Below are 27124 nucleotides of genomic sequence, written 5' to 3'. Positions count from 1 at the left end.
TTGAAATTGTCCTTTTTTAATTTCGAATCGAATTTAGTTATTTTAATTATTCAAGAACAGTGAAACTCGCTAAAAACCATGTAGAATTAAGTTTTAGTAAGCCGTATATTCCAATGGATTAATAAAAAATTTCACGTTTTATAATTTATCTCTAATTACAGGCCAATACAGGCTATTTTGAAGCACCATAAGTATTAAATATTATTTTTTTTAAATAAATAATTTAATTTCTATCCATTTTAGTCTCAAAACCTTTTATTTTTCTTATAAGTCCGACGTTTCGGCCAATTCGCCCATCCTCAGGGACAATCTTAATAAAATTTTGAAATTAAATAATTTAAAAACTCTAACTTCATGTAGGTTATTCTGCCCAGGTCAAAACATCAATTTCTATGAAACATTAAAAACATTAGGTAAAAAATATTTTTTTGTTAATAAGTATATAACAGTAACAAAAATTGTTGTGATAAAATTTTTAAGGAATAGTGTCTGTGATAAATGATTTTGATTTTGTTTTAAGTGAATATTGACTAATTAGTTAATTAAACATATGTGGGATATACTTATTGACAAAAAAATATTTTTTACCTAATGTTTTTAATGTTACATAGAAATTGATGTTTTAACCTGGGCAGAATAGCATGAAGTTGGAGTTTTTAAATTATTTAATTTCAAAATTTTATTAAGATTGTCTGAGGATGGTCGGATTGGCCGAAACGTCAGATTTGTAAGAAAAATAAAAGGTTTTGAGACTAAAATGGATAGAAATTAAATTATATATTTTAAAAAAATTTACCAGTCTCAAGAAAGTGTTAAGATTATAAATTAAATTAAATATTATATTTTTTTCCAAAATCATCATTTTTTTCTGTTTGTAAATCACAAAGTGTTCTGAAATGCATACGAGTCATTATGTTAAGGCGCCGAGATCTCAGTTACTAAATTCTCAATAACGAAAATTCATAATTTCGAGTAGCAAAAATTCATAACCTTCACTAGTTCGCCCTGCAGGCGTAACTTTAATTATGTAGTAAAAAATTATGAAAATAATGTAACAATGATAGAGTGAAGGAAAAACGCCTGACATATTTTTTAATTGAATCCTCATGTAACAACTGATTAAATTAGTTAATGAATTGAAACAAATAATCAATTGTAGATCGAAAACGAATTTTTTAAGTGCTTCGCTTTGGGAGTCGGACATAGTGAGAGTGAAAAACGATCGATTTAAATTTTTTATTTACTTTATTCAATAAATTTATTTATTTTATTAAAATACAGCTTCCATAGTAGAACAAAAAGAGTCTAATGGTTCTTATTTTTTTTCCAATGACATGGGCTTTCGTTAGAGGTTGAAAATAGATAAGACGCATGAATAACAAATTTTCTGATAATGATCTTTAGAAGTTTCTTATAAATATTATTATTCGCCGAAATACAGAGGTCTTAAAATTTGATTTTTATTTGTTCATTGATTATGTATTTTTTATGAGGTTAAACAATTATTCCTGAGCGAAATAAATAATCATATTATAAATTATATTATATATTATGATACTGTGATTTCAAATTACCCCGGTAGACCTCCGGACTCCATGTGATTGGCTAAGGTGACGTCGTCGCTCCAGACATCGAACTGCCACTTCCTCAACCCAATGACGCCGCAGAGGACGTTACCTGTATGGATTCCGATCCGCATGTCAACTTCCAAACCCGTAGCTTCTCTGACGAACCTAAAACAAATAGTTATCAATCAATTAAACAATTTCAGCTTTTATTTAATAGATGATGGAAACATATGCTATAGATTTTGCGAAGGAGAGGAGTTAAATACTGGTCTCTAGACATCTGGGCCCATAGTATTCTGCAGTAGATTAAATCTATGATTACAGACCCCACTGAGGCATGAACCACATCTATAAATTGATTGCGAAGACTTCGATAAGTTGTAGAAGTTTCCTCGGAGTAAACACCGTAATGCCATCTCCTCTGTCACCTGGATACTGATATTGGATCTGTGAGATCCTCAGAATATTTACTATGTTTCAAGAAATAATATTTGAACTGCGAGATAAGATTCGACATTCTTTTCTAAAATCTTTGTTATTTGAATTTAAGATTAAAACTATACTATAGTTATCATTGCCCTTATGATTACAAAAAAAAATGTTTAGCTATTGACTTTATATCAATTATATATAAATATAGGTAATAATTAAAATAGCTAAGATGATAATTAATGTTTATTATAATAATTTAAATGATTATAAGATACCAATTAATTAATTAAATTATAAGACAATTTTTGACAATCAGCAATTATGAACATTCTTTAATGATAATTTATAATATACTAATTAAATGTATATCAGGTTAAAAAGGTTTTATTTAATAAAATTATTCACACAAACTGGGTAAAAATTGATTTTAAAAACTAGTAACTGTGTGTATATTATCAGCCATCCAATATTAAACTATTATCAAAAATATCATATTCCTAACTTCATTTTGACTAATTTCACTTCCCTATCGTTTAGTCATATATGTATTTTTAATCCCTGATGCAGTAAATCAATTTATATTAGCAAATTTCATATAAACTATCACTCCTACGAAGATAAATATTATAAACTACTTTATAGCTCATTAAACTAGCTTTAATTTGAGTGCTAATAGACATCTGTACGTCAAATGGTTTCTGAGCTATAAATATTTTAAAATCAATTCACTAACTACTGATCTTAGAGTACGTCCCATACAACATTTTTATGAAATGTTGCCTTTTAAAAAGGTATGTCTCGAAAACTATTTAACTTAAATAACTCTGTTAGGGCTCATATTTTAGCAAATTTACTCTTCTTTAAGTGACGTTATTTTAGGTTTTCTTGTGTTGATCCAACTTTTTAAGATATAGAGCTCCGAATGAAAAATTAGTTTTTTTTTATCTCTTTGAAACAGCAGCCATTTTGTATTCCCCCTACCTATACTTAGCAGACTCATCTATTTTGACGATTAATTATACATAGTTTTCATTCAAGTAATCAAAAATTGGGGTGAGATAACTGCCTTTTTTCTCCTCATGGGTTCTTGTACTATAAAGACCTAGGAACTTCTGGACAGGACTGGAGTTTTTTGGTTGATCTTCATCACACTGGTAGTCCAGAGAATACATCCAAAAAGCAAAAGGTTGAGTAGTTCTGATTTTCAATATGTTTTTTGAGTTTGGATTTAAATTAAAACTTATAATTCTCGACTTCTATATACAACTGAAAGTTTATAATATACAAGATGAGCTATTAAATGTTTTTTTCAATTTTACACCCCTTGCTCAATATCCTGGAAGCTATGAATTGCATGAAAAACATTATTCATACTTGTTTTAAAGAAGAGTAAATTGGTCCAAATTTGAGCTATAGATGTTTCATAATGCCCGAGATTACTTTTCCAAAAAAAAAAATTTATTTTCGAAAAACAATAAATAACCATCTGTGACTTTATTTCGGCTATTATGGTTTAATATTGTATGGTTATCATGGAAACTGGTATTTCTGCGAAGAACATTCATTACCTTAGTGGACACGAACAACAAAAAATAGAGATATGGGTTCAGGATTAATTTAGAATAATAATTACTAAAAAATATAATTGAATAAATATTTAAAAAAGACAAGAACTAAATTGTAGACCATTCAGGTGTAACAATGTCACAAAAGTAGTGAAAAGTTTTCATCTACCAACTGAATTTTTATTTTGGTTTGTTTATATTATGTAGTTTTAATTATGATATAATTTATGTTACGTTTCATAAATATTTATTAAAATACAATGTTTTGATTTTACTAATTAATCTTGAAATAATTACTTATATTATGCATTGATATATTTTTTATTTTTTCATAAATACAAATATATATTAAAATAATAAAACTAATTAATAAAATAAATATCGAACAGGAATTCAAGACTTGAGCTAACAAAGTTTATTTTCTCATCTCTTCTATTCTATATTTTAATTACCACCGATTTTGTTTTTAATTACATCAAATATGTTATATGTTTTTATATTTTGTATCATTGCAAAGTATATATTATTGCTATATTTCTTCTTACCCTTAGACAAATATTTTTCTTTTAAAAAACCTTTCACAAGAAAACGTATCATGATACTATTTCTTTGATTAAGCAATGCTGTATGGAGATGAGTCACGTCCACTTTAACTAAACTATAGAAAACGCGATAAATTGACGGTCTACATTTTCTAACTATTAGAAGCTATTCAACCACATTTTTCAACGTGGCTACTCCACCTTAAACATGATTAAATTCAAAGCATAAAGTGGTATTATAAAATTGAGGGCTTATCGCAAACGATGTCGTAAATTATCTTTTTTAATGAAAACAAGCTGAAAGATGTTCCTCATTCATCGCGTTATTGAAACTGATGACTTTTATTTTTTGAGCAATATATCTTTCTTAAGAAATACTCTTTCATGAAATAACATTGGAAGCATTCTATATTTTATTTAAAATTTCAGTAATAAATAAAGTTTCGAACCTCATTGATCTTGTACCAAAAAAGGAAATAACTCTATTCTCTGATAAATCTATTCATATTTTTAATAATATATGTACTTTCATGTTTTAGCTGAATGGTACCAAGCAACGAAAGGTCTGATTCATGAAATAGGATATTGATATAAAGAAAAAAGATATATGCACATTAAAAAAAAAAATATTAACTTAAGTGATAAAGTGTTTGATACTTTTTAGTGGTATGGAAGTTATTCTAGATCAATGCAACCATCAACAAAGGATCAAATTCATAAAGTATATAAAGGAAAAAATATGTCTATTATATTTCATTCGTATAAATGATATACACATTAATTAGTTGGTTGGAATTATTACCCATCCCTAACACATTGAAAGTTGTAATATTTTTAATTATAAAAACTGATATTTAAAACCAAAACGTTTTATTGTAGCTTTCAAATAAATAAAAAAATGCAGAAAGAGTATGAACTGCCTATATGAATAAGATTTCAGAAACTCTTGGTAGAATTTGGATGGCATCTTTGGTAAAAAGCTATCGAGACCAATATTTTTTTAAGCATCTCGAAGGACTGTAATATTATGATAAATAAAAAAGTAATTGATAAAAAATCTATAATGATAGGTAGGTGACAAGTTCATGGAAAAAACTGAGGAGATAAATAATCTGATAGCTACGGATGTTCGGTCAAAAAAAAAAAAATATTGGATTGCTTTGGTACAAGTTTTTAAAAAGTCTTCTAAAAACAATTATTTTAATTTTTTACTATTCAACTATATTTATCATATAGGGCAAAAAAAATGAATGAATTACGGACAAACATGGAAAATATTACAAAAGAAAAAATAGTATAACTCGATACCGTCTATTCCTAATTCGAAATTTATAATTATTTTATTCCACGAGATCCTTTACCAACTCCTTTTTAGCTCTCTTCAAAATTAGTCCTAACATTTTTAAAATTATATTAACATCAATACTTATCCTGAAAAGTGATTATTTTTTACGTAAGGCGAACAATATTCAATTAAAAAAAATACACTTCAAAGAGAAAAGGATAAGTATAGTAATAAAAACTAGAAAATAATTAAATACCGAATTTGAACCAAAAGGGTCTAAAGGTTACCCTTTACATATTTTATATATAGTTTTATAGAAAAACATTTTAATGGAGAATTTTATTGAGGTTCTGACCTACAATAAATATTTATTGCATTTGAACCCTTTTATTACGGAACCTGGAAAGATGGAACGCTGACACCAATTTTATTCCACATTAAAGTTCTTCACTCCTCTATTACGAACAGAGGGCATGAAATATGAATTTATAAATTCACGATTCTAGAAAAAATATGTATATGTAGCCAACAAAACGATGGTTGGGAAGAGATGTTTCTATAATAATACTTTTATTTATGTTTTTAAGCATTAAAGTAGTATTATTTCATTTTTCAGTTCTATTTATTTGAATCTGGTCTGAACGGAAACCCCCTCATAACGGACAAATTTATCCTCGTTGTGAATGTACGGACGCCAGACATCCCCAAATGTACCCAGAACGGGGTATTTAGGCCATGAAATGGAAATAAATTGCATCTTTACACTTCTCCGATGATCATCGGTGTAATATAATAGGTTAATTTCGAGAAAAAGGATATTATATTGGAGTTTATTATAATTCTCCAATTTTGATACCCTTCTTAAAGGCTAGTAGTTGAAGAGTTAAGTATTCAATTAATGATTCACAGAGTATACACCTATATCATCAATGTGATTCGTATGGAAATATTTTTAATATTCCATAAAGAAAGATAGTTGCAACACTTATTTGAGATATGGTATAGTTTGATTAACTTCTGAATCTATGAGCGAGGTGTGTTCTGGGAGTGCTATGAATATATATCATGTTATTTATCAAATACCGTTTATATATCTGTCTGCCATAACTCTTGTTCTTAATTAATATGTAAATAACTAGAATAATGATAAGAATCGCTTATTGTGTTATAACTAGTTCCTTATCACGTACTGTTAACCTGAAAACCATTCCTAGATTGCTTTGGTACAAGTTTTTAAACAAGCCTTCTAATAATAATTATTTTAATTTTTTACTATTCAACTATATTTATCATATAGGGCCAAAAAATAGATGCATTACGGACATAAATGGAATATATTACATAAGAGAAATCGGTATAACTCAGTACCATCAATTCCTAATTCGAAATTTATAATTATTTTCTTCGACGCGATCTTTTAACCAACTCCTTTTTAGCTCTCTTCAAAATTAGTTCTAACATTTTAAAAATTATATTAACATCAATACTTATCCTGAAAAGTGATTATTATACGTATGGAGAACAACATCCAATTAAAAAAAATAACACTTCAAAGAGAAAAGGATAAGTATAGTAATGAAAACTAGAAAATTGGGGTTGAAGTAAAATTTATGAATAGTATAAAAAAAATTTTATCAAGCCTAAAGAAATTATATTTCTGAGAGTTCATAAGGATATTATGTTCGGGGTCGTTTCTCGAGGAGGAATTTCAAAGTTTTTAGAAAAGCAGCAGTAAAACTTTTCAGGAAATGAAAACATAAAACTTTATACCTTCTGTTACTTCATATCTTCTGTGATTACCAGACCCCGATTTATGAAGAAATTTACTCCGAAAAAAATATAATCAATTTCGTTAATTTGATATGATAGAATTACTTAAAACAATTATACATTGAATAAAATTAGCGTGTAAGTGGATGATTAAGCATAATTATTTGATTATTTACTAGAAAAAGCTAATATATAACAATATATATGGTAATATATAAGGAAAGGTATTAAAATAAATTTCTACATTATTAAAAATTTAATCCAATATAGTTTGAAAATATATATTTTATTTATTCTTGCAAATACTGAAATGATAACAATAGAGCTAAAACATAAACGATTTGGGGCCTGGGAGTTAAGTGGATTTATAAACGTTATTGATAGTTCTCTGGGTCTATTAAGCTATTCCAGAGACAGGTTATGCATCGTAAACGGGACATTATCATCCTTCGGACATTTGAACCCACATTATGGTTTTATAGCCTAATTATATATTTTATATTCTTGATTCAGTTTAATATGGAAAAAAAACCATTAAAGTTTAGCCAGTGTATAAGACAAGCTACACATAAATATTATTCAATTATGTATTACAATTTTTTATAAATTTATTTACAGATTATAAATATAAATAATATACCGATACATAATTGTTGATGCTGTGTCATAAATACTCTTATTAAACTACCATAATGATAATATATCTTATAATATTACGATAACTTGTTCTCACCAAGTAGCGAACGAAAAGTTTCATCGGTACCTTTCTTTCTTATCTTCTCTTGATGTTAGTAAATTCCATTGAAACTATTTCAGAAAACGTTTTATCCGTATTAATTTTGTGAATTTATTTTGTCGAATACTATGAAAACCACTACTCCAGCGAATAAACTACTTTATAGCACATTAATTTGAGTACTAATAGAAAGTTGTACGTCGAATGGTTTTTGAGATATAGATTTCTCAAAATAAGTTCACTAACTACTGTTTTTTCTGAGCATTTTTTATGAAATTTTGCTTTTTAAAAAGCTATATCTCGGAATTATTGAACGTTAATAGCTCTATTAGGGCTCTTAATTTCTTAAACGCTTTTTATTAGGTTTTGTAGAGTTTTTAAAAATAAACAGCTCTGAATAAAAAATTAATATTTTTAAACAACCACCATTTTTTATTCCCTCTACATATACTTTGCAGACTCATCAATTTTGTAGTAATTACAAATAGTTTTCATTAAAGTAATAAAAAAAATTTATTGCCTTTTTCTTTTCTTGGGCAGTTGTACTAAGAAGGAGGTGACACGTATGACGAATAGTACAAGAGCCCAAGAGGAGAAAAAATCAGTATTTCACCCCAATTTTTTATTTCTTTAATGAAAACTATGGGTAATTACTAGTTAAAATTGATGAGTCAAGTATACGTAGGAGGAATAAAAAATGGCAGTTTTTTAAAACGTTAAAAATAATTAATTTTTCATTTGAAGCGCAATATCGTTAAAACTACCAATAACAATAGAAAATCTAAGAGAAAATTATTTAAAGTAGAGTAACTTTGCTAAGCTGCAAGCCCTAATAGAGCTATTTACGTTCAATAGTCCTCGAGATATAGCTTTTTAAAAAGCAATATTTTATAAAAATGATCTACAGAACGTACTGAAAGACCAGTAGTTAATGAATTTATTTTGAAAAATCTATATCTCAAAAACTATTTGACATGCAGACGTCTGTAAACACCCAAATTAAAACTAGTTTAATGGGCTATGAAGTGGTTTATGACATTTATCATCGTTGGAATAGTAATCTTCATAATACATGCTAAAATAAATTTATTTATAGTTATTCGGACAAATTTTCATTTGCCAAATTTATATTCATATGCGAATATCATAAAAATCACAACACCTACGAAGACAAATTTATGAAACTATTTTATAGTAAATTAAATTTCCTATATTTTGAGTGCTGGCTGACATATGTGCGTCTTATGGATCTAGAGATATATTTAAAAACAAAAATCAAACATTTTATACGAACAACTAGAAATTAACTGTTTGTGAATTTATTTTGTCAAACATCGTAATTACTGCTACTCCTACAAAGATAAACGTTATAAACTACTTTATAGTAAATTTAACTAGCTTTAATTTGAGTGCTGACAGACATCTGTACGTCCTATGGTTTTTGAAATATTTTTCAAAACTCAAACTTATCGTCCGAACAACTATAAATCAATTTATTTTAGGAAATATCACGAAAAATACTATTCCTACGAAGGTAAAGGTCATAAACTACTTTATAATACGTTAAACTAGCTTTAATTTGAGTGTTAATAGACATCTATACGTCACACACTTCTTGATATATAGATTTCTCAAAATAAATTAACTAATTACTAATCTTTCAGATGATTTTTAAAAAATGTTGCTTTTTAAAAAGCCAAATCTCAAGAACTATTGAACATAAATAGCTCTATTAGGGCTAATTTTTCAGAAAATTTATTCCTCTTCAAATAATATTCTTTTAGATTATCTAGTATTGTTATTAGTTTTTAAGATATTAAGCTCGGAATGAAAAATTAATTTTTTTTAATGTTTTGAAACAGCCACCATTTTTTATTCCTCCTACGTATACTTGGCAGACTCGTCAATTTTAACTAGTAATTAAGCATAGTTATCATTAAAGTAATAAAAAATTAGGGTGAAATAACTGATTTTTTCTCCTCTTGGGCTCTTGTACCAGAAGGATTTTTTGAAGGACGCAGTTCTATGGAAGAGCATCTATTGATCAATCGGTTGAGATCTGGTGTTTAGTGAATGGATGGATGGACGTAGAGTTACAAGAAGAAGAATATGGGTAGGTTTTTTTATTTTAAAGACAGAATAGGAAAAAACCAAGGAGGCATTGCCTTTGGGAGGTTGGATAGGGCCACTGCAACTCGACATACCAACGTGAGACATGAGAGTGCTTTGGAAACCCAAAAATAAATCTTACGAAGAAATTTATGATATTGTAATCTATTTGGAATTTGAATATCCACCTCTTAATATACTTATTAAGTTTTACATCATCAAAATTCATGAAGTATACAACAAATTTTTAAAAATAATTTTAAAGAAGGCATATTTTTCGTGTATTTTAAAAACATATTTTTTCTTTTTCAAATTTCCTTCCTGTACTACACAAAAGTTAGATTTTATGACGTACATAACATTGATATAAAGATCTTGTTCTAACGTATTACTTGTAATATCTTAAACTGCCAAGAGTTAAGTGAAATCATAAATACACCTGACTACTTATTAAGAGAATGGTCCGAATGCATTTGCTAAGTGCACATTAAGTCCTCTACCTACTTTACAGAATGTTCTTGTTACTTCAATGTAATCATTGCCTAAGAGCCACAATTCAAGAAAAAAAATAAATAAAACAATTTACTATTAACAATTGTAATGAGGTAACTTTTTTATGCCAACACAAAAGGTTTTCATAAGTTATTGTTCTGAGTTAATAAAAATCGAAGTTAATTAACAATAATTTAATCCTTGATTGATTTAAAGAATAATTTTTTTCCTAATTATTGTGTTATAAAGGCAGGCATAAATATGCATCATAATTTTAAAATTCAAAACCAATTTACAAATTTTAATAGACTTTTTAACTTTATCCACTTAAGTTCTAATAAATGTTGATATCCTCATATCGCTGCTTTGTTTGAATAGTGGCACGTCTGAAAAAATTATCTTATTATTATTACTTTTTTTTTAGGCATGACACAGATTGTACTGTAGACTTGAGTTGATTTGTAACAACTTTAATAGCTCTAGGAAGATCTGTAGAATGATCTCAGTGAATATAGTAACCCCAGTCTATGGTACTGTATTCGGAATACGTTTAATTCTAAATAGAATAAAACCTTGTTTTTGTCACTATTCAAGCAAAACACCGTTAAGTATTTTATTTAACGTAGATTATCTACAAATAATTTAAGAATACACATAGATATTATCCACTTAATTCTATTGAATCCAAAATTGGATCTTACACAATTCTCCCATCTATATATCTGCCTATTCCTAAGACACCTGGACCTATCATACTGATTATTTTTACAAATGTTATCTATTCCAAAAACTTGACACGCCTATTTCATTTACCTCGATCATATCACCTCTATAATAGACTGAAGCCCAGACTGCTGCAGGACATTCTTTTATAATTTTTTAATAAATATAAAATTAATTCATAGTCACACTACCTCTATTTACTTATTATTATTCATTTTATTTATTCATTATTATTATTTCTTTTATTTATTTTTTTTCTCTTCTCTCTTCCGTTTTTAAAATTAACTTGTTTCTTTTTACTATTAGAACACAATTGTTTTTTTTATTTAAGTGTACCAATATCATTATTTTTTGTTATTAATTTTACTTTCCTCTTTTATTAATAAGCATTATTCTTATCTATTTATTTTATTATTTTTTTTCTTTTAATAAGAACATTTTATATGATTAGGGGTGTCATTTGTATCACTATACCCCCTCATAATCAACTGTTAAAAAATATATATAATATAAGTTATATCAACCATGTAAGGCCCACCAGGCCGATCTGGTATAGAAATAAAATAATAAAAAAAAACCTTTATAATACTTACTGAATTGAAATGCTATAATTCAGCATTGTATAGTTCAGTGGTGGCCAACCTAATTGATATTGCGGACTTTTGAAATGAATATCTCCACGGGCCGCAAATAAAATTAGATATCTTCATATTAGATTTATATATACTATTTGGGAGTGAAAAATTGAAATAAATGTGAAATTATTATTGTGCTTAGTATTATTCTTAAAATAGATAGTATAATAATAAAGGCTTAGTGACTCAAAAGGTTCAATACCGACACAACCAAAAGTTCTCTACATATATCTGTCCAGTAACGCCCTTCCGAACCAAAATCTACTAAATCAGTTTTAACGCAATCCTCCCATCTACGTTACAGTTTAACCCTCGGACCTTTACCCACCGATTCTTATTAACATTTTAGAGATCTGTTCGTTACCAAATCCCACAATTATACACGCTCATTAGATAATATTATAATTTAAAAAAAAATTAAAATAATAATTTCAAGTTTGAATACATGGATGCTCAAATAATCTATTATTTTTTTTTAATAAATTGGTATTCACTACTTTGGTAATTATAAAATGTATTTATTTTCTAAAAGTGCGATAAATCAGGCACGAGGGCCGTTATCCCTGGTGTAGCTGTTTAAATTTCTTTTCTGTCCTTTTTCAAAAAAATTATAAATAATGCTTTCATTTAATTAAGAGTAAGAAGTGTTGACATGTCGTCAGAAGTGCTGTTAAGATAAAGCCTCTCTTGTGGTTTTGTTCCCGTTGAGAATTTTAAAAATAGAAAGAGGGACTATATAAAAATATTTTTTTCATACCTTACTTATTCCGAATGGTGCATATGAAATGTGATAATTATTTCGACAACCAAGATAAATAGAATAAAGATACTGATGAAAAAAATTAATGTAAAATTGCTGTATTTTTGTACATGAACATTTTATGCATCTCAGACTTCCTTAAGTTTATTTCAGTTTATTTTATAAAGATTAAAATAAAACTAATTCACAAAAAGCTGAACATCACTGCGCACACTCTATTCGACGGATGTATCTGTGTAGCTAACTTTATCCCAGAAGTGTACTAAACAAAAGATTGACTATTGTTTAAAAGTAACAACGAAGAAGGGATGATTCCCTGAACCTTGAAGGTGTAAAAACAAACTAGCAATAAGGGACTTATGGCTTCATCAGAAGCTGCGGCAGTAAAAACATAATGTCTCCTTGAAAAATATTATTTTCCCCGGTGAATGAGAAACATAAAATCGGCTTACTTTTCCTTACTTTAAAGTTACTTGCTTTTAAAGCTCCTTCTGGTTGAACAATAGATCTTTTCTTTTTTTAGCATAGCAACATTTTAGCATTCCCGTTTATTTAAAATTAAGATATATACAAAATTAGAAACCATTAATGAAACAGTATAAGATGGCCTGGATAGGGTGAAGCATTAAGTGTTGAATAAATTATTCATGTATTTAAAATATGATTAATGTAATCATTAAAAAAAAATAAAGTACGGAATATTTAATAAATGTAGCCTCCCTCATTAAGGAAGATAGAAATAAATGTTTAATTACAGTAAAATAAACGGACTACAACAATAAACTTAAATGATAACATTTAAATAAAATAAAAAAAATACACATATATCCTATTAGATAAATAAATATATATCCTAATATGACATGCAGTAACCAAACTATATATTTCACTCAAATGTTTTTAAATTATGACTATTAATTCATTACACATATCTAAACATACTATTGTAGCTAGTATCAGTATTTAATTTCGTATTTTATTTAAGTTTTATTATTTGATATTTTATCAAATTGCAACATAATATGTTTTGTATACAAATGATGTATAAAGTGGTGTGATTGGGTTGAATAATGGCACGACTGATAAAAAAATATAAAATAAAGATGTTGATTTTATTTTGAAATGAACGTGTTCGAAAGATTTACTGTTGACATAGGCTTCTTTTCCTTTTACTGTGTCTGTTCCAAGGCTATTAGGATTGTAACAAAGTTACCACACTATACGATACAATCTAGAGCATATGCCTAATACAAAATAAATATTTCTTTCAAGCGAATAAGGGATATGTATACAATTAGAAATTCATATCTAAAAATTAATAATCAGTTGAATCATTAACATGCCTTTTTTTTCTTTTTTACGGAACGGCCTTTCAAGACCACGCGAATATTATTACTTTTTCCTTCACACTTTTTCTCTTCTTCTCTCCTAGTATCTTCTCATCTTCTCTGCATGCCATAGCTTCCTCTCTTCCGACCACGCAGTACCCTTCCGTTTTTCTTTATTTGCCGCATGGACATTTATTTATTTCAATTTTTTTCCGTACTGTTCTCTATCTAGGCAGTTCTTGTCTGTTATTTTCGATTTCTTTGTTTCCTCTCTCGTTTGCTTCACATATCCTCCTAGGCTCTTATATTCACGGATTCTGTCAATGGGTTTCTTGTTTAGTCTGCTTTGGTCCATTCTCATCATGTGCCAGAGAATATCAGTCTTCTGATTTTTCATTGATTTGTCATTTATTTCCCTGTAGATTTCCTGGTTGGGTCTTAACCTGTGGCCTTCTAGGGTTTCTTAGGCCCATAGATTCTCTTCAGGACCCTTCTCTCTGTTTTCAGTAGATTTTCCAGGCTAGGGAGACACGTTGTCTCCATTCCTTATAAAATTACTAGTTTTATGACCGTGTTGTAATGTCTTATTTTTTCGTTAGGCGATAGGTTCTCCTTATTGTAAATAGTGCCTGTTGCGAAGATTAGCCTTTCCAACTTCATGATTTTCTCCTTTATACTCTCTTTCTCCAAACCGTTATTGCAATTTATCTCTTCCAGATATTTAAATTTCTTTGTCTCTCTTATCCGCTCTTTTTTTGTATCTATTTTAATTCAATATATACTTAATAAAAAAAAAAATTGTAGATTTTTCAAATTCTAAAAAGAGACTGTTAAGAAATTAATTAATCAATAAACGGTTGTTGCTGATATCGTATATAAATGAATGTGTGATGGAGGTTGAAAGTGACTTAACAAAGAAAATGTATAAACATAGAATAAATTTGTAAAGAAGATTAGTATTTTTTGACTTATATAAATTGGATTTATTTTAGGTTTTATATTTTGTTTCTTGCATAGAACATAATGTTTACATTAACTTGTTTACTCAGCATGAAAAATGCTGTAAGAATCACAAAAGTTTATAATTGATTTGAGTATTTATTTTAAAATATTGTTAAAACGATTCCATAATGAAAATATATACGCTCCTTCAATTTTTTATATATTTCAAAATTTTTTTTAGTTAAAAAATTTTCTTTATATAAGTAGATATTTTATTTTAAACAAGTAACTTAAACATATCGTCGACAATTTGTAATATAATAAAGTTAACCTCACTATATAGATTTGATTGTTTTGCCGTTTCTGAGTGTACCAAAAAAAAAAAATTGATCATATGGGAAACTCAGGGTAATTGTAAATGTTTTTTCATTGTACCTATGTTTATATAAGAAATTGGTGGTATAACTAGTTTCAACAAAGCAAAATATAAAAATAATATTAAACTAGAGCTTACTGTATGGCGTCTATCATCTGGAGGCCCATGTTGACACAGTTGATGGCGTGGTTCGGCCTAGAGACAGGTAACCCAGACACACAGTAGTAGCAATCACCCAGTATCTTTATCCTCATACATTGGTTATCCTTGGGGGAAAAATGAAATATCTATCATCATACAGATAATATTTAATTATTTACACCAAATCAAAGAAAAAGAAAATTAAGAAAAGTACAATTAAAAAAAAAAATTCAATATTAATCCCAAATTGAAGCAGGTGCTACAACAAAATTTTAAAAGTTATAAAAGCATAATCAAACTTAATAATTCAGAAAGCAGATGAACTGTATTACTTATATTATTGAATATTTAATAGAGTATTAAAATTATCTTTAAATACGAAACTGTAAAAAGTACCATCATAAACTTCAATAAATTGGTTATTTTCTGAATGACGGATGTTTCGTTGTAGAAAATTTTACATATCACGAATTTACTTGAATTGTGGCACATCTGACAAAAAATACGGTTTTTATTATTATTTTGTGTTTGAAGAATTCCATTGATTGTACAGTAACTGGATTTAATTTGTAACAGCTTTAATAGCTGTGGGACAGTCCATAAAAAGAACTTATAAACAAAGTATCCGCGGTCTACGGTACTATCTTTGGTATGCTTCTGATTTTAAATAAAATCAAATTTCTTTGCAAATGTCCCACTATTCAAGCCATGCGGTATGTCGTTTCTGAAACAACAGATCCAATTATAACCATGTATTAAATCATTTTTAGACTTTTCTTATTACATTATTTTTATTATATCATTGTCTAAAGTATTTCGTTTCACATAATACTATTTTACATAATTCTTCGTTATAAGAGAAAATTTTATTCACGATTAAGCTAATTAATTTTATTTTGTCTCAAGTCCTTCATCGAGGATCAATACATCCTGGAAGTAGGAATGTCAATATTTATTTCTCGAGTCCGCCGCGAAATAAATATTAACTGACCCTGGTGGGAATCAAACCCACAACCTTCTGAACCAAGATCTGTGGACACCTCGACCCAGCCCGCTCAGCTATCAGGTCATTCAGATAATTAACTTATGGTATTGTATAATTTTATTTTAATTTTTACTTTATTTATAAAAACAGAAATTTCCTTTCACCTCTAAAACATCGCGCATTGAAATACACGATGATAGCATATTAAAGAAGATTGCATCAAAACAAGAAACAAGGTCTGAAGCAGAATAAGGGCTGATAACAACATTTATAACTGACTCACTTTTGATTAACAGAAACATAAGATCAATAGAAAATGAGCATAAAAGCACTACAAGGAAGAAATATTTAAAGTAGAAATTTTAAAAAGAATAGAATAATACTCGCCTGGTTAAATTATTACTGATGCAACATTCTGACTAATAATAAATAAAATACAAGGGGACAATTAAAAAAAAAAAGAAATAAATTTATGTATTATAATTCTGTAATATCAATAGTCAGCATTTATGTGATTTATAGGTTTTCAGACCTAATGATCTCTAAATTTGTAAAACATCTTTTTTTGTAAGTTATCAACTGAAATTTGGGAGGCTTGAGGTTTTTTTTTTTGGTTTTTTTTTAATTTCAATAATAAAATATATTTAAAATTTTTATCGTATTTATCATTGTATATATTTTTAAATTAGATTACACATACGAAATATTTAAATTTTACATAATTTTAACTTATCATTCAGGTTAATTACCTGTCAGTTTCATAATAAATATTCTTGTTAAATGGTATTGGATGAGAAGCTTATAGGTGTCCAGCACCATATTCATCTCTAATTAACGGTTTTAGATTAAAGTATTATGAAACATATAATATAAAACTGCAATACTTAATTTACATAATATCATGCAAATCATCAATACAAAGTCAAACATTTAATTTTTTTTCTCTATTTTTTAGTACGTCATTTACTAAAATTCATAAAATTAAAATTATCTAAATATTTTTCAAGCATTATTCGAATCAACATTGGACTAAAATTGTTAAAAATACTTAGTAATATAGCAGGGAAGTAATTACAGTCAATATAGCTTGGAATACACTAAGATTAAAGCTGCTTCCGAATTTAGATGAGAACTGAATTAACGCTTGATTCTCGAGTGTAAAATGTAAATAATATGCTAAGTAGGTAAATATCCCGGAGATCCTATGAATGTAAATTAGTGATTGGTGAACAGATCCAATAACACGTGGTGGCCTCACTGGTCTTTGTTGTGGAAATGAGCTATAATTTTAGGCTGTACTGAACCGGTGCCTCGGATATTGGTGCAAAATTGCCGGTTGGTGAAATAGTAGTAGTTATTAAAGTTAAAAATTATGGTTTCCTATTTGGCTTTAATGACCGTACTGTCGTATGTAACTCGCAAAATTAAGGATTAATTAAAAATTGTATTCGATCAGTACAGAAGGATTTTATGATGTTGGAAATAGGATTGCTATGCATTTGAAAACATTTAGTGGGCCTAGTCATATAGTAGGACTTAATAAAAACTTTACTTATAGCCTCAAATAATTCTCTGACTTGGTAATATAGATTTATATTATTTATATTATAACGAGTAAAGGAAGGTTGCAAGTGAGGTTGTAATAAAAGTGTATAAATAGTGGTAAAAGAGAAATAATTTGACTGTGATTTTTAATGTATTTTTGACATATTAGATATAAATGTTTTGACCTGGGCAGAATAGCCTGTTTGGAGTTTTTTAAAAATGGTTAAATGATATGTCTCATAGTAAATTAAGTAGATTGTCCCTGAAGATGGCCGAATTGGCCGAAACGTTGGACGTGTAAATGAAATAAATGTTTTGAGACTATAATTTGGATAGTGTTTTTGAATTATTTAGTAAAAAATTTGCCAGTCTCAAGAAAGAATTTTAAGATTATAAATATATAAATATAATTATTTATTTTATCACATAAATATAATTATTTATTACTTGATTCAGCCTATACATTATAAGAATAAAAACAAAAATATGAGCAGATTTAAGATTTAGTGGACCTAGTATTCTGTTATATAGTACGACTTAATAGAAATTTAACTGATAGCCTCATATAATGTCCTGACTCGGAAATATAGATTGATATCATGGAAATTCTGATTGAAAGGTGTAAAACTAGAAGTTATTTTATTTGAATCCCTGTTATCTCAGCATGCACACTTTGAATGTAAGGGCAAAATAACTGATTTACCCAGTTGTCTATCCCCACTTGTGGAAAAAAAACCTAATGTATTCTAGATATTTTTAATTTTGTATATATTTTTTATATGGATTAAATATATATGTTCATTACCTTTTGGTATAACTTTATTCATTGTTGGTGTATATTTATTACTTTTTTATTTTATATTTAATACCCGTTATTTGATATGCATATTGTTATATCCTTGTTGATAATTGTTGAGGTTTTATTTATTTATTTTTTTTTAGATTTGAAGTAAGTACTTATATGGGAACATAAATACATTTATATGATAAAATATTGTTATTTAATTTATAACTATTATCACTTATATTTCTTCTTTCAATTTTAGTCTATGGTTGTTAAAGAAGAGAAAAAAAGTGAGATTTATTGGGTTAAGAAAGAAAATTTAATTATATCTATAATGGGGAACAAAATTAAAGAATAATAATAATAAAAGGATAAACAAATTTTCTAAATAATACAGAAAGAAAAAATAAAAGTACAAAACTGATAAAATAAACAAAAAAATCATTTATTGTTATTATATATTATAAATTTACTTATTTATATTTAATTATAAATATAACTATTTATTTTATCCCATAAATATAATTATTTATTACTTGATTCGACATATATATTATAAGAATAAAAAAAAAATTCTGACCAGATTTAAGATTTAGTGGGCCTAGTGTTCTGTTATATAGCACGACTTAATTGAAACTCAACTGATAGCCTCATTTAATGTCCTGGCTCGGTAATATAGATTGATATCATGCAAATTCTGAATGAAAGGTGTAAAACTAGAAACTGTTAAAAGTTATTTTATTTGAATCCCTGTTATCTCAGCATGCAAACTTTAAATGTAAGGACATAATAACTGATTTACCCAGTTGTCTATCCCCACTTGTGAAAAAAAAAAACCTAATGTATTCTAAATATTTTTTTTTATATTTCATTTATTTTGTATATATTTTTCATATATATTACATGTAGATGTTTATTACTTATTTGGTGTATATTTATAACTTTTTTATTTTATATTTATTACCCGTATTTGATATGCATATCGTTATATCCTTGTTGCGATTTTATTTATTTATTTTTTTTTTTAGATTTGAAGTCAGTACTTATAATTGTATGATAAAATATTGTTATTTAATTTATAATTTTTATCACTTATATTTCATATTTCAATTTTAGTCTATGGTTGTTAAAGAGAAAAAAAAGAAGGAAGATTTATTGGGTTAAAAAAGAAAATATAATAATGTCTATAGAAAAATAATGGGGAACAAAATTAAAGACAAATAAGAAAAAAAATAATAAAACAATTTTTTTTTAAAATACAGAAAGAAAAAATAAAAGAACAAAAACGATAAAATAAACCAAAAAATCCTTAATTACTATTATATATCAGAAATTTACTTATTTATGTTTAATTATAAATGTAACTATTTATTTTATTCCATAGATATAATTATTTATTACTCGATTCGGCCTATGCGAAAAAAAATTGTCTGACCAGATTTAAGTCTGCTGTGCATCTAGGACCCCAATACTGTTGGGCAGTACAACTTTTTGTTTTAATAAAGTTTTTCTCTCTCCCCTTTCTAATATTAAATAAATTTGTACACAAATTATATGGGTCATTCTCACAAAAAGGAGAAGAAGAGATGTCCAAACCGTGGGGTCCCATTTATTATTTCGGAGTTGGAAAACATTTTATCTTTGAATTTGTCGTATAGAAAGTGCCTCGAAACGTGAAACTTTACATTTAGTGGTGAATATTTCTTTTTTTGAAAAAAAATATTAAACGGTATTTCATGGTCCTGTTGTACCCAGACCTGATATTTCCAACTTTGAAATTTTGTAAAAGATCTTGCAATTGCAAAACTATTTCTATCATAGGTCAGAATACTTCTGTATACTCAGAAACGAAGTTCCAAATTTTTAGAAGAGATAGATAAAGTGAAAAATTAATTCTCCACAGCTTTAATCTTATCATTTTCTTTCATATTTTTCAAATTTTCGCAATCTGAGTTGGATTTTCAGTATTTTCTTTCCCACTATTTTTCCCTACGCACTTATCATCTGCCTAAAACGAAGGGTTATGTAAACCTCGAGTTAAGCGATTATAAAATACAGATTAGAAGTGAATAATCAGTCTGGGACAAGCTGCTGACTTTAAGACCAAGGTCACTATTCAATCGAAATTTTTTGATTTCTCAATGTTGTTCAATATGTAATATTTGCACAATTCGCAGCGTAGTTGCAATTTCAATATCAACAATCGAAAAAGCGTTATATATACGTATTACAATAACACATTTTTTTAGAAAAACCCACATTTAGTCAAGGTGGTGTTTTCGTTCGTGAATTGGAGGGTAGGATACACAATGGCTCGATGATGACCCTTCATTTAATGTGTTTATTTGTTTAATACCAGAACGGCCTGGTGGGCCTCAGATGGTTGATATAACCGTTACATTTTATTTAATTTTTTTTTTTAACAATTGATTATGGAGGGGTATAGTCTCGTACAAAAGACACACCTAACTATAGTTATATACAATATTATAATTAAAAGAAAATAAGATAAAATAAATATATAAAAATAATGCTTCTAAATAAATGAGAAAAGTAAAATTAATAACAAAAAATAACGACATTTGTTGAACTAACAAAACAAACAATTGCCCTCTAATCGTAAAAAAACAAAACAAGTTAATTTGGAAAGAAAAAAAACGAGAGAAGAAAAAATAAATAAATAATAAGTAAAATAGAAGTAGTGTGAATAATAGAATTAATAAATAAAGAATTTATAACAGAATGTCCTACAGCTGTCTGGGCTTCAGTTTTCGGTTTGAGGTTGGGTTTCCCAAGTTGAAGGTTACTACTTCTTTAACTGTCGGCAACTGGAAGTGAAACTTCATGAACCGTTTTTGGATAAAATCCTCTATCAATTTGTAATTCGCGATGCAATTGGCTATTTCTTATGAACCAAGGAGCATCCACAGCGATTCTTAGGACTTTATTTTAATAAGATTGTAATTTTTTACATCAGTAATGGCCTGAGAATTGTTTTAAATATAGTAACAGTTGTTTCTGGTTTTCATTTTGAATTTCTATTCAGGATATAACATTGCTAACCATACGTAGGTTTGAGTTAGTTTAATGTTGATATGATTCTAGGTAAGGCGGCAATCCAGGTGAATTTTCAATATCTTACTGTTTCACTGGCAGGATTCCATTTCACATTTTTACTTTTGAGGATTAGTACCGGTGGGTCTGTTGAGCGTCGAAGAGTAAAAACTTTTGAATTACATTTTTCAATGGTCGGACTTATCATCCATTAAGTGAAATATTGTTCTAGATCATTAAGTTGACTTTACAAAGTGATTCTAGCGATTATTATGTCATCATGCTGAGAGAACACTACTTTATCGTCAGCGAACATAGCTATGCAGGTATGTGTGGACAGGATGGTGTCGCGAAGGTAGAAGTTAAACAGAATGGGAGAAATTACTGAATGCTGTGGAGTACTGGAATGAATTTGTTTAAGGGTGCAATTATTGTTATTCATTCTGATAGAAAATGTTTTACCGTTGAGAAATGAGCTCAGAATATTGTATAGGTATTCCTTATCGAACGCTTGTTGGAAATCCAAGAACGCTACCAAGGTGTGTTTCTTCTTTTCGAATCCGTTAATTAAAAATTCCGATAGTCTTGCCAGTTGGTGAGTAGAGGAATGACGAAAAACCGAATGGAAATCAAAAATAATATAATGTCTATGCTCTGAAAAAAAGAATTAAGATATTTTTTTTATAAATGATTCCAGTAATTTTCCTAAAATGAGTAATAAACTGATAGGTCTATAGCTGCTGGTTCTTACCAGGCTTGTGAATTACTATTTTGGCTTTCTTTCAGGTATCAGGAAAAATATCCAGCACGCAGGAAACTGTTAAAAATTGACGTGATGAAAACGACGGCTTTCTTGGTAACATTTTGATTGCATTTTATGTGCTAAAATTGGGAGTATGATGGTCATCTGAAGGTAAATTGTAGAATAAATGATTTTACATTTTTCTAATTATTTACAAAAAATTCATTATGATATTATATATTTTCACATTTTTTATAAAGCATTAATTTATGTTATATATCTGCGAGCAGCCAAATAAAATCTAGTTGAATTTACTATAAAATAGTTTATAATGTTTTTCTTTTTAGGAGTTGAAAAATAAAAAAAATCATAAAATGTTAATTTCTAGTTTTTCGGATAAAATTTTGATTTTTCAACAAATATATCTCTGGAACCATAAGACGTATATATGTCCGGCAGCACTCCAAATGAGGGTAATTTAACTTATTATAAATTAGTTTATGACACGTATCTTTGTAAGGGTAATTACTTTATCCTACTTTCTCAGCAACAATGTTTCTTGTCTATCTTATATTAGATCTATCAAAAAGGAGCATTTTGATTCCTACCTCCTTTAGTTTTGGTTTTGCGATAAACTGACGATTTATCGCTTCTAAACCTATAATTTACAATGTTTAATGACGTAATATCAATACGTAAAGATGGAAGTTTTTTTTACATGACGTAATTACTATGATTTTCATTCTCTAAATAATAAAGCTAAACAATAAAATATAAAAATAAGGCCATTGTCCGAAGTCTGGCCCTGAAAAAGAGCGAATGCCAGGCTGAATGGTAGTCGAAAATAAATCTACTCATTCAAGTACCAATGTCGCATACTGAGTGCCTGAAACCACACACACGTCGATCCTGTGCGTCAAAAGTAACCAAGGTGTTCCGAAATGAAGCAATAACTAATCTAGTGGTGCTCCGGGCAATGCAATCGAATATTCTAGTACTCGATTTCCTACATCCGGGCTCCTTATAGAGATCGGGAAAAAATAATGATAAAATGAATGACTTCCCAAAGTCTGATTTAGACGATGATCATAATATATAAATATACTTCCTTTCTAATTAATGTACTTGGAGAAGTAGTTAATTAACTATTAAGATATTTGATAAAATTATTATCTTGAACATCATCTTATTATTATTGCAATCATGTTGGTTATTACCTTTTTAAGCCCAACATAAAATGAGCTAGTCTTAAAAGAAACTAATTTTTATTTGTATTCTTTGATTAGTAAATTAATAACAAATCATTGGATGTAATTTAAAATGAAATGGTTTTTGAATAAAAATATTCATATTTCAATATATAAGTTGTTTCCAAATTTAAAGTAGTATTAAACAAAATAATCGGTTCCTGTTAGAAAGAAACCTAACAATGTAATATAAAGAAACAAAAAAACATTTAAAGATCTGTTATAAAAAAAAGTGTATTGCTTTCATTTTTTGGGAAATTGTAATAAAATCTAAATGCTAAGTAATGAGAAAAAATGGTTGTTTTTTTTCAATCATCCCTTTACATTAGGACAATAATTACAGTCTTAAAATATAACTTAATTTTATATGCCACAAATTAGAATTTCTAATCAAGTCTAGGAAAACAAGGAATTAAAAAAAAAAAGAGATATAGAAAAAACAAGGTTATTTTAATATTAAAGTAAAATAGTAAATAATATATTGATTTATAATTATTATTGATAATTATGTTATAAATATGATGGAAAATATCTAATGAGCTTGGCAGATCCATAAATCAAATAAATGATAGACAAAATTTTTAGTAAAACAAAATAGAATTACAGTCACAACTCAATAAATTAAAGTTGAAATTAAGCACATTTTACTTCAAGTTATCGCATTTTCAAGACATGGAATGATGTATTTCGAACTATTGATGATTATGAACAGATTTGTATGCATTGGCGCAGTATAAAATTGTAATTATCTGACTAATTCTCAAGGTAAATAATGGCGGTTTGAATGTGTTTTGTGGAAAGAGCGCATCTGTAGTATTCTCTTATATATAAACAAATTTGGGTGCCAATTACCCTAGAAATGAGACTATTGGATATTGTGATGTGAACTTCTAGTTACAGTCTTCTGGCCTTCTGATACGACTCATGGTTTAAAGATTTGTCCCGTGGTAATTTTCTTTTGTGTAACAGTCTCATATACGAATCAAGGAGTTTACTTTAAAATCTGTTGGAGAATTTCAGAATATTGAGTTTTTCGAGTTTCGAGTTAACATGATTATTATTTTTGCCACAAAAGAGTACATGTAAATCCTAATTTCATCTAGATGGAACTATTTAAATTTTCCAGAAAATTCTTCAATAGCTAAAAACTTAATAATTTAATTATTATTAATTAAAAATAGAATGATTCTGAAAACTTTTTTATGTTTTAATTTAAATTAAAAAAAATGTGTCTAAAATCTTTCTCTAATGCATGAAAAGTCTATTGTTGAATTTAAAAAAGAAATCAAATAAGTATAAAATATTAATACATTATTGTAGCTATTCAAAAGGTACCAAGAATAAACCTATACACTTTTTTGGAAAAAATGCAAATGAAATCATGTTGTATTTAATCATAACATAATATTTAATTATTTACACAAATGTATTGATAATTGCATGGTTTTATGTTTGTAACAACATTTAATACTTACATGAGCCAGCTGATCAAAACGCCCGAAGAGTTCATTGAGTGTTTTCACAAGATCCGAGGCGGTTAGCTGTTCAGAGAGTGGCGTGAAGTTGACAATATCAGCGTACAGGATGCTGTGAAAATAAATATTATTAACTTACTTCTAAGGAAAATAATTAAAAATTCATTACAGCCATATCTCAAAGAAGTGAAGTGGTATTGGAAGACGTCAGAAAAACGAGATATCTCACGAACGAGAAATCACCTTTTCTTAACACTATGTGTACACAATATATCATCAATTAACAATATAAAAATCTATCAGAAACCTTTGTTACTTATAAAATAAATAAATAAAATAATAGTCGGATTAATTACTTTCTGCTATGTAGTCATTGTTGAGGAGAGAAAGGAGAATTGTGAGCTATTTATTGACAAATAAGCTATTAAAGTCTTTTAAATTTTGGATTTCAGATAATGAACCCTTTTTTTTTTTTTAAAAACCCAATAGAATTTACATTATAATAATAATAAAAAAACAGTTTACATCTTAACTGTCTAAAATTTGTTAGATATTTATATTGAATCGAGATTGATTCTTCAACACCATTTTCTGAATAATAAAATTGATATTATAATCATACTTTTGTGCTACTTATTTTAAATTATTGAATTGGTAATTATTAAGCAAATTAAATATACTGGAATAATTACAAATTATAAAAAATCAATCGTCTGGAGATGGGAGATAAGCATTTCTCGGCCAATGTTCAGAAAAGATAAGGCACGCCTTAAACCGAATAGCCCAAAGAGGCTGGAATACACGGGATATATCCGGGGAGCATATCAACAACTCTTGGCCTATTGGCATTCTAGATCCCCCAACTTCGCTTCAAATCTCCACCGCATGAGCTTAAAATATACATATATGTGTTTTTATTTATCTGCTACTATTATTTCTTAAACATATGAGAAAAAATATTTTGTATACTGTTCCTTCATAATTTTCTTAAGCTTTATGTTATCGTGAGTATGCTTTATTCACATACTATCTGCACATAAGAACTGATTTAAAAGCCTTTTTTTTCCTCTCTAGATTAGAAAAAAAAATCAGACATTCTAACAAGAACAAATTATATGTATATCCTCTAAACGAATATTGTAAAACGCCTATATCAATACAATACCGATAAATTACCCACTTTAGCAAGAAAACAGCAATTTCAAAAAAGTCATTTAGGGATCTTCAAATTAGAATAATTAGGGAAACTTGTTCATTATTTTAAACTGTTAAAATAAAAAGGCAGTACATACTATAATTTTCAGGTATTCAGGTGGCGGAGAATAAAAGTATCTATATAGTTAAAGAAAATTAGTTATTGTTAACTAACGTTTCGCCCCACTCTATTTCTCAAACTACATAACTGTTATTATTATAAGAAATAAAGATTTGAAACATGTAACTTCAAAATGCGATAACGTCCAAATGATGTTCACTGTTGTAATAAATACAAAGATATCGTAGAATAATCATAATAAAACCCTTAGTTGCGGTGGAATTAATGCTAAGCGATAATGACTGAAATAACAATGGAGGTAGGGAGCGCGGGTAGCCCCGGGGTAAGGCGCGTGGCTCTAACTCCAATTACCCGAGTTCGAATCCGGCGGGGCGGAAAGTTGTTTTCTGTTACACTAGGGGTATTCATGATGTTGTGTTAAATGTTAAATGTTTTACCATGTTAAATGTTATAACTATAAGATTGTGAGCAGCCCTATTTGAAGTCATGTTAAACGTTAAATGCATAAGAGCTCCTAGCGGATTTTCTCAGCAACTTGTTGTATAAGCCTTCCAGACCCTCATGTTATTGTTTACTTCAGTTTTGATTCAAGTAATTAATTACAACATGCCT

At 27.9% G+C, this 27124-nt stretch overlaps 1 protein-coding gene across 2 annotated transcripts in view; it reads right to left on the bottom strand.

Moving 5' to 3' along the window:
• Adcy2 (adenylate cyclase type 2 Ac76E) overlaps positions 1 to 27124 on the bottom strand; it is a gene marked incomplete at its 5' end in the record, with an annotated part of 101863 nt that overhangs the window by 27579 nt on the left and 47160 nt on the right. For both annotated transcript variants that reach the window (XM_014437094.3, XM_014437095.3), the window contains 3 exon segments: positions 1575 to 1733; positions 15402 to 15529; positions 25237 to 25348. In XM_014437094.3, coding sequence (XP_014292580.2) covers positions 1575 to 1733; positions 15402 to 15529; positions 25237 to 25348 — 399 coding nt within the window.

Source organism: Halyomorpha halys, unplaced genomic scaffold (assembly GCF_000696795.3).
Source record: "Halyomorpha halys isolate HHAL.00 unplaced genomic scaffold, Hhal_1.1 Scaffold2270.1, whole genome shotgun sequence".
Classification (NCBI taxonomy): Eukaryota; Metazoa; Arthropoda; class Insecta; order Hemiptera; family Pentatomidae; genus Halyomorpha; species Halyomorpha halys.
The sequence above is the reverse complement of the archived record's forward strand: the minus strand, read 5'-3'. Positions and strand labels throughout refer to the sequence as shown.